This window comes from Orycteropus afer, unplaced genomic scaffold (assembly GCF_000298275.1).
Source record: "Orycteropus afer afer isolate SDZICR_OR568_19922 unplaced genomic scaffold, OryAfe1.0 scaffold00058, whole genome shotgun sequence".
Lineage (NCBI taxonomy): Eukaryota > Metazoa > Chordata > Mammalia > Tubulidentata > Orycteropodidae > Orycteropus > Orycteropus afer.
The window spans coordinates 3,859,353-3,869,212 of record NW_006921645.1 but is presented as its reverse complement, the minus strand read 5'-3'; the positions used below and the strand labels follow the sequence as shown (position 1 = coordinate 3,869,212).

The 9,860-nt window shown below is 51.6% G+C and overlaps 1 protein-coding gene across 1 annotated transcript in view; it reads right to left on the bottom strand.

The window, feature by feature from the left end:
- Positions 1-5,743: 5,743 nt before the first annotated feature.
- The window catches only part of GDF7 (growth differentiation factor 7), a 4,294-nt gene continuing 177 nt past the window's right edge, over positions 5,744-9,860 (bottom strand). Inside the window, exons 1-2 of the mRNA XM_042780741.1 lie at positions 9,620-9,860; positions 5,744-6,705 (exon numbers count right to left, since the gene is read on the bottom strand). The exon at positions 9,620-9,860 is cut by the window's right edge and continues 177 nt beyond it. Of these exons, the coding sequence (XP_042636675.1) occupies positions 5,744-6,705; positions 9,620-9,860 (1,203 nt within the window). The remainder of the gene's footprint in view (positions 6,706-9,619) is intronic.

The window sequence follows — 9,860 nt, the reverse complement described above, 5'->3', positions numbered from 1 at the left end:
GGTGGGGAGTGACAAGCAAAGCTCTGGTGAAGTCGGGTGCACAAACATCACGAACAGAGAGAACCCCTGAATGTATAATCAGCCTATGAAGGTTTCACATCTCACTTTCCCCCACTGATGCGCTAGGCCAAAGTCCAACCCTCTCCCAACAGCCTCTATCCATGCAAGTGATGCTCTCAGGCTGGAATTAGGACCTCCTGTTAGTAACGTGCTTCTCCCACCTACATCCTCACTATGGGTCAACTATTTGCATAGCTCTAAGCTTTGGGCATGGGAGCTCTGGTAGCGTAGTACCTAAGGCACTTGACTGGTAACCAGAAGGCTGATGGTTGAAACCCAAGGAGGGGTCGCTATGAGTCAGGTCCAACTCCACGGCACATAACAACAACAACAAGCCTTGGCCGTAGATTGATGTCCAGAAGAGCACAAAGGGAGGAAGAAGACACTGCTCCCGCCTAAATGATCATAAGGCTCCAGACACAAAAAGTCTGAAAAATTCCAAAAAAACCTGTTTTGTCCTCCTGCTTTCCAAGGAAGTGTGTGTTTTTAAAGTCCACTGTTATTTTCCAGGCCATAAAAAAGGGAGGGAAAGAGAAAGCTCTTCAGCCCATGATGTTTGCCCTTGGATTCCCTCCCCTGGACAGACATGAGGACTTGGTGGGGATCTGGCAAAGCAGTTCACACTGGGGCAAACTTGCCTGACTTCTCCAGGGTGCAAGGATATTCCCAGACCCTGCCTAGCCTGCCAACAAGGCTGTGCGTTTTCTTGCCTCTACCCCTCCATAGCCTTTACCCCAACACTTGATCACAGAACCGTATCAGTCTGAGTGTGGCTCTCCCCGACCACTATGCTCACACATGGGGAATTTGAGCTGGGTTAGCAATGCTCCTCAATTAGGAGACCCAAAAAATGGCTGGACTTTTTTGTGAGCTGAGCACTCTGAGGTGGTGGCCTCCCTTCCACCTGCCTTACCCCAGATAGGAATGAAAGCAACATCCATAAAGCATTGACGAAGGCTGAGCGTATAATAAACACACACACACACACACACACACACACACAGGCAAGAGCTGCAAAACCTGAGAGGACACATGGCTCAGTTAGGTTCTGCACAAGGCCACAGGGCCTGTTCCTGGAATACAGTCACATCTGCTCTGCTTCTAAACTGTCTTGGGTAGACTTTTTAGGTAAGTAGGATCCTAGAACCACAGAAGTGGAAGATCCTCATTTTACAGGGGCCAAAGTTGAAGTCTGAAGAAGGGAGGTGCCAGTCCATGCTTGACTCTCAGACTCCTGTCATGAAAGGCTTTGTGGAGTCAGGTGGCCTGAGTGGCCACTCTCCAGACAGCTATGAGCCATGCCATGTGGGCCAATTCACTCCTAGGCAGGCATGCAGAAGTCCACAGTGGGCTGTGACTCCAGTGCCATTGAGACATTGTGCCCCCTGAGAAGGATCCAGTTACTTCCCACCCTACCTCCAAATTTTCTAACTGATAGATTCACTCCTGGGCTCCCTCTCCTCCCTTCTCATTCCAAACACTTTCTAAGGGGAAATGCTGCCTTGTCTCTCTGACTGAGCCCCTTCTGACTGAGCCCCCTCTGGCAGACTGTTACTTTCATGAGCAGCGCTCTTCAGCCTGCCTGGTGTCCTGCTGGAGGCCTCTGGCCTGTGGCCCACTGGAAGGGCTGGCTGTGTTCTCTGGGCCTGGGGGAGGCTCTCTATCCCCAAGATGACATGTTCTCTCACAAGAATCAATGATGACGTCTGTGGCTCAGCGACAGCTGTAGTATTTTCCTTTCACAAGGTTTTCTGGAGACCAGATTCATACAAAAGAAGAGCTGGATGCTTTTTCTGCATACAAGCTGCTCTTGGAAAGAATTCAATTTTTCTCTGTGCTTTAAGAAAAAAATCAGTGTACAATCCCTAGTCATTTTCTGCTATGAGTTTGAATGAAGTTGTTAACAAGATAACAAGATAAATGACTAGCAGAATTTGAATTACAATCCTATTACATCCACAGGGTTATCAGTACCATTCAGTTCTGATACCAAAGCTCCTCTCCTGCTGGAGCCATGAGTGCTGTCGGGGGAGAAGTTAATATGCTGGAGTTTGATGGAGTTTTGACTCTATTATCGTATAATCCACACCTCTTATCTTTTCCATGCCACCTTAGCAATAAAATGCCAGAAAAGTCAGGTGAGGGGTGTGTGTGTACATAATGAATGAGAACAGTTCAGGCCTGACTTCCCCAAGCTAAGATGACAAAGCCTGCCATTCTCTCCAGAGGACCTAATCCAGCTGCTTGGGAATACAGAATTCAGAGTCCATAGTTTGATCACTGGCAGAGATGCCCACCTGCCAGTGTAGGGGGTCTCCCTACAAAAGGCTGGTATCAAGCACCCAGCCTGTTCTGCCCCAGCTGGCCTGCCCCAGGCTTCCCACAGGGATGCCAAACCCTCCTGTCTAGCAGCACTAAACTAATAGTGTACAATTCTCCCTAACAAAATGGAAAATTTGCTTTTTTAAAAAATAATAATAATAATTATGCCTCACCACTGTAGGAGGGATATTTGGTAACCCCAGTGGGGGCCTGCCTTCATTCACAGTCCCTTCATTCACACTTTATCCCTGCATATAGACAGCCGGCTCTCCCCATCACTGGTGAGTGGAGAGTTCAGCTGACAGATTCCATCAAAGGAACTTGGCTTGTTCTGGTCGACCTTGACCCCTGCTCTCCACTGTTCAAAGAGAGACAGTGTAGGATATTGCCAATTGTGGTGGCAGAATTCTGCTAGTTTAACCACTTTAGCAGCAACATTTTGTCTGCCTCCATATGATGGCCTTTTTGCTGTCATTTGTACAAAGTAAAACACATTCTCCATGCATGTAATTGTAACTCTGCAATGCCAGAAAGCTGAGCAGAGGAGCAGTAGGGCACAACTGGTACCTGGTATCACATGCAACGCCCGAGGAAACCCAGGAGGCATGATTTTTATTCAGCAAGCAAAGAACACACTGAGAGCACCAGAGGTCAACACAAAGGGACTGTCACTGTGTAAGGACAACATACAGCTCCACTCCTGGGTGACCCTGGACTCAGGATGCTGGGAGAGAACTACATCCTATATTGCTCACAACAAATCCTGTTAGAAGTGGGCATCAGAAGGAAAAAGGGGAATTTTCTTTTTCCTGCCATAAGAAGCTCAGGCTAAATCAAGACATCTCTTCCTAAAAACTTATTTGCCGGATCACTAAAAAAAGACCAAAATGTTTGCTTTTGTCTGAAAATATTAAACACCCTAGTATTTCTCCAAAATATTTAACTACAATTATTAACTCCCTTTCTAAAAGTTGTAATACTACAACTTTTAACACTTCAGTGCCCTTTGTTTTTTCATAACAACAGGTATCAGAGCAATCACCAAAGGAGTCGGCCTTCTCTGGCAAACCCATAAATATAATGGGACCGTCTTTGCCCAGTCACTAAAATTGGATAGAATTACACCATGGTAGCCATTTTTTGATTTTTTCTTTTTTTAAACCTGAAGAGACTGTTACATTTTCTGTTTACGTATAGCTGCTCACATAGCCACAGCATATCAATTCACATTATAAGAGGGGAAAATCTTAATTTAAAAAATAATTTAAAAGTGTTTTTTTCCCCCATTGGGGGAACTTTACAGGGTAAAAAGGACTCATATGGGGCCCTAAAATAAATGCCTATATCTAAATTTTTAGTGTCTCTCTCTTATTGGTGTGATCACTGAGAATCACATTTTTTATTAAACTTTCTGGCCCTTACCATCCAAGACAAGAAGGGCAGCATTAAAGTCTTTCCAGGACCCTAAAGACAAAGCCTAGCACCACTTTAAACATGAGTGCCCAGGAAAACATCAAAGTTTTTAAAAGGAGTCATAATAGCCCCCAGAGAGGTGGGTGTCCAACTTGTATCTATTCCTTCCCCCAGCCTTTTGCTCTAGGCCACAAAGGACTCCCAGGGATAAATGAATCTAATAAAACAATGAGGCAAATGATGAAGTTGGCATATTCAAGCTCAATTTAACACGGATAGAAGATCCTAATGATTCAACAAGACTTTAGGGGCAAAATACAGGGACTAGGAAATGGGCTTCCACCTCGGTCTGCACACCTGGGTCTGGCACCTTGTCAAGGGGCCATAACAGCCAAGATGCAATGCCCTGCTGCTCCAAGGCAGGAGGGAAGGGAGCAGACCTTCCTCTAACTCTGAATAACTGGGGTGTGGTGAGTTTAAATCTGACAAAAGCACTTTTGTGTGAGTTCACTTCCCCTTACTATCACACTGCCAAAAACTACAGCAACAACACTCAGTGAAAGCATGTAAAAGCAGACATAGACTCGATAGCTAAGCACAAGTATATATTGGCCAAGTATAAGTATGCCAGTTGGAGGGCACTAAGCCTACCTGGAAGGAGCCTTGTTGGCATAATGGTTAAGCACTAGGCTGCTAACCAAAAAGTCGGAGGTTCAAATCCACCTATAGCCTTGACAGCCCTATAGGGTCGCTGAGTCAGAAACGAATTAATGGTAAATGAGTTTGCTTTGGCTTTTGGAAGCCTACCTGGCTGACAAATATGAGTCCTCTCTGAAGGCAGGCCCCAGGACGCCTCCCAGCCTCCTTCACGCCCTATGCCAGCCTCTTTGCCAATTTCTTAGGAAACCCTCCTGGCAGGTCTCTAGGAAAAGCGGTAGCTGCCTCCTCTTTCCCAATTTCCAGCCATTGCACTCCCGAAACCTCCTCCCCCTACCCACACCCCGACAAAGTACTGCTACCACCTCCATCTGCCCAGCCAGGGAACTTCTGGACCTCCAAACCCCAACCACTCCCCCAAATCCCATCCCCTTTCCCAATTCCGTGTCAGATTAGACTCAGCAGTTTAAAACATCTCCCTCATCACACTCCAAAAAGGAAAAAAAAAAAAATACTCTTTCTATTCTTTCCATTCTAAATCATTCCCAGTTGGAATTGATAAAAGGAGGTGGCGCTACCTTCGCTAAGATTAGGAAGCTCCTTACACATCTTTCGGACAAATGTTTCCTTTCAAAACTGAGGAGAGGGCACGTTAAATTTTTAAAAGTTAAAGAAAAAAAGGTAAAGCCTTTTACAGCTGTTCCTTGCTAAGGGTAAGTACCGTTCCCCCACCCCACCCTCCATGAAATGCAATCCTTCAGAAAAGGCATTACATCCCTTCAATTGGCCCCAGGGTGCAGACACTGGAAACTCACCACCCAGGAGCGGCGTGACCGACACCCGGCCAGAAATAAAATGGGTGAGACAAGACTTACCCGGTCCCCCTTCGTTCACCCAGCCTGGAGGCCCCAATTCTCTAACCCGTTTCTACCTGATACAGTGCTTGTTACTGAATCATCAACTCAAGCACCCTCCTTTATCCAAAAGAAGGCCGTGAACACAATGCTGATCTGTTTGCAAAATACACATGGCTGTGACATTTGGTAGCATCAGATCATCTCTTCCCGGGCCTTCGGAAGCTGTACATGGTATATGTGTGCATGAGTGAACAATGTATGGCTGTGGGTGTGAATGTGAGTGTGTTCTCTCTCTCTCCTCCACGCGGACGCGGGGTCAGAGTCAGATGTACACCCACGCTTGGTGAGAGGCTCGGCTTGGCCCGACCCTAGGCTGCTCTTCAGCTAGGGGTCCTCGGCGGCGCGGCTGCTTTCTCCCCAGCCTGGCCCGCACGCTACCTGCAGCCGCATGCCTCCACCACCATGTCTTCGTATTGCTTGTAGACCACGTTATTGGCGGCGTCAATGTACAGGATGCTGATGGGGCTAAGGCGCGCAGGCACGCAGCAGGAGGCCGGCGCCGCGTCGGGAGCCATGGAGTTGAGCAAAGTCTGAATGATGGCGTGGTTGGTGGGCTCGAGATGCGAACGCAGCGGGAAATCGCAAATGCCCTCGCAGTGGTATGCCTCGTAGTCCAGTGGCGCAATGATCCAGTCGTCCCAGCCCAGCTCCTTGAAATCCACGTGCAGCGGCCTGCGGCTACAGCGGCTCCGGCCCCTGCGTCCATGGCCCCTGCTCGCGCCCCCGCCGCTGCCCTGCGCCGCCCGAGTCCCTGCCAGTGCCGTCCGTCGCCGCCTGCGGCCGCCGGAAACCACCTTCGGCGCCCCGGGGCTAGGTCCCGGGTCGGGCGGTGGCTCTGCGGACAGCGCTGCCCCGAGCGCGCGGGCCTGGGCGCGGATCTCTCGGAACAGGCTCTCCTTCCTTTGCGTACGGGAGAAAACAACCAGCAGCGCACGCTCTTCCACCGCGGCGCCGCCTCCTCCCCGTGAGCCTAAGCCCAGCAACCGCGGCGCCAGCAGACTTCGCGCGGGCCCGGCCACTGCGCGCAACAGGAGGCAGAACGCTGGGCCAGCGCGCGGCTCCCGGCGGTGGCGCCGCACGGCGTCCGCCACGTCGAACACCTCCCAGCGAGCGGCGTCCAGAGGCTCGGCGGCCCGCGAGTGCAGCAGGCGCGGCGCTCGGGAGGCGCCGGGGCACGTGGACAGCAGCAACAGGGGTGGCGGAGTTGCGCTGCCGGGACCCAGCTCCAGGGGCGCGCGTCGCAGCACGCGCAGGTCAGCGCCCACTACCTCGTCGGCGTCGGGAATACTAGACACATCGAACAGGAAGCTCTGACCAGTCTCGGCTGCCGAATAGTCTGCAAGGGATGGGCAGAGACAGAAAAAGAAAGATCTAGGTGAGAGCAAAGCCCGCGCGAAGCAGCGGGCCCTCCTAATTGCAGATAACCCGCCGCTCTAGAAATGAGCGTTCCAACAGTCGGAACCCGTCCTGCTATCTCAACTCCAGCCCTAACTCTCATCAAAACTAACTGCCATCGAGTCGACTCACAGCGTCCCTCCTTGGGTTTCCAAGACTGTAAATTTTTAGGGAAGTAGACTGCTTCATCATCCTCCCGCGCAACAAACCCTCGGGCCTTCTGGTTAGCAGCCATATGCCTTACAGACTATGCCACCCGAGTTCCTTTTAATTCTTGACAGTCTGACCTAAAGGAAAGGGAATCTGTGCCTTTTCCCGTCTGAGACTTTGATTCATACAGCCAAAAATCCTAGCACTGCAGCGACCCACGGAAACCCGCATATTGTACATGTCCGCACTTGGAACCAAGACTTAAGGCCACCACAGTTCCGCTGCCTGCCCTGGAATCACCAGTATGCTTGGAGGACAGATTTCCAGGTTGGTGGCGGTCAGGAGGCTCGGTGGACACATCAGAAGTCGTGGGCCCCGGAGGCCAGTTGGGCAGTTCGCCCAAATCTCCGAGCTGTACGGAGACAACTCATTATTGACCCGCTGAGCCTCCGCAGAGCTGCAAGTCCAGGATGTACGAAAACCTGAAAGTTTTGTCCACTGAAAACCAGCTACGACTCTCCCAGAAAGACGCGAATGGTCCTGCAGGGAAACACATCAGCCAAGGCTGCAGAGACCCTGCAGTCCAACCTCACCGTTTTGCCAAAGGAGAACTGAGGCCCAGACAGGGGCCACGCTCTGTCCAAGGTCTCACAGCAAATATGTTTTGCTAGTCCCAACGGCGAACCCCAGGGCCAGATCGTCCTCGTGCCTCCCCCTCCCCAAGCCTCGAATAGAGGTGGAAAGACTGAAAAAGCACAAGGAACCTTCTCTCGGAAGGGATCCAAGCAGTCCGTGCCTCCTTGTGACTAGGAGGGCAAGGATACCTCGAGGTCTGTCTCCAGGACCTATCTGTCCGCAGAATTATTTTTTCTTTCCGTTGTGATTTATCTGGGGTTTTATTTTGGTCGTGGCTTTTTCTTGTTGGGGGGAAGGGGGTTGGGAAAAAAGTTAAAATTTCTGCCAACGCAGATAGGGAGCTCCCTTTGAAGAGTGTCATATGGTTTCGTTTTACCTCAAAGTCAGAGAGACTGTGCAGACTTCCACCATCCGGGATTTGTTCGCTAATCACGGGCCTCAGGCCCTCCGCAGTCTGAAGTCCGAGGTCTTACTGCTGTCGGTGGATTCCTGGGACCTCGAACTGCTCTACTCCAAATTGAGGGAGGTGAAGCTCAGGGTCCCCCACCAATGCTTTTGGCCCCTATAATATGCTTGAGCTCTTTTTCACAGCTTCCTCTACAGCTCCTCTGCCTCTCCTGGCTTCAAGCTCCTTACTACTGCGTTCCTCCAGAAAGAAGACTTGGCCTCAGGAGCCTTGCCAATGAAGTGGAGCTCCCCAAGGAAAGGCCTGGGTTTTAGTTCAGGCTGAGGCAGTGGCAGGCCTATCTAGACCTGAGAAAGTGCAGCTGGCGCCTCTACCAGCTTAAGACCCTGCACACCCTACCCCTTCTGCAGCCTCTGAGCCAACAATGCAGCCTAACACTGTGGCATTAGGTCTGGAGCTAACCTAGGCTCTTGTGGACCAGGACTCAGGCTTCCTAAATTAGTAGTGCCAGCACCCATTCCCGCCAGCATGAAAAATGTTTGATAGTTCCCACAGAATTATAAGGCTATTTGGGCCTGAGATTTGCTTACACTCAAAACAGACCATGCATATGCATTGCTTGTGTGCAGGAGGGGGTGAGTTTTTTGACTGCTGCACTGCTTCTCACTGCTTTCCCAGGTTAGGGGCCAAGGTGTACAGCCTCTCAGCAGCTAGCTTGCAGGGGCCACTTGAGACCTACAGTGCTTACTTTATAGCCTATTCTTCCTTTTCTTTTCCTCCTGGCTTCCATGCTGGGTCTCTGGCTGGATAGAATTAAGGTTGAAATTACTTGAATTTCCGCCTGAAATTAGTTAAAATTTCCCTATCTGTCTTCTTTAATGACTTCAATGGAGATTAATAAAATCCAGATGACACACAAGCAACCACCACTCGGCCTCACCCACGTCCTACCTTTGGAGGGGCCAGGGTGGAGTAAGGTGGGATGCTGTTCTGAGAAAGGCCTGCATTCCTGCACATAGTGTCCTCTCCACCTCACACAACCAGATATTCATCCATCTGTGGCCCTCCGAGGGCCCCAGCATAGGACACAGGCACACATACAAGCTCCCACCACCCAGAAACAGCCTGCTGGGAAGAGTCCTCCTCATACCCGGTGATGCCACCAGTGCCATCTACTTTAATCTGACACCTGCCTCTGCTTCACATTCCCCAGTCTGTGGGGCCGCTGGGAGCTGCAGAGATTGCTGCAACGAAGCAGCCACCATCACTGCGTAGTCCCTCTTGGCCTGACCCCCGAGGTCTGCGCTCCTGCCCTCCTTTCTTCTCTGAGGTTTCCGGCCCCAAGGACACTCCAAACCTTTTCCCAAGAAGCAGATCTCGGATTCTCCCTGCCTCCTTTAGGAGACCCACCGGTCGACAGGGCCAGAGAACCCGGCAGAGGGTCCAGCTCAGCCCTCTGGGGCCGGTCCCCACGAGTTGCCCGGGTTCGCGCCATACTCCAGGCGCAGCGGGTTTGGGTGCGTTGGCCTCCGCGAAGTTTCTTTCTAATACCTGAGGCTGGGGCTTGCGGGGCCCCGAACGAAAAGTAGCAGGGGCACGGTTCCGGCGGTGGCCTCAGCCCAGGACCGGACGGGATGGGCGGGCGTAGGAGAGGCGTGAGTACCTTGAGTCGCCTGGTCTGCGAAGCCGGTGATTGTGTCGGCGTGGCTGTGGCGGCCGGAGCCCGAGGTGGAGGTGGCTACTGCCCCGGCTGGAGCCCTCCCAGACAGACTCCGGTAAAGCGACAACATGAACTGGTGAGGCACCACCGAGCCATTCCTGAAGCCAGAGCCGGCGGCTCGGCGCGCAGCGCGGGCCCCGGGAGCCGCGGCGGACGGGGCAGCGGAGGAGCCCACAGCCGGGGC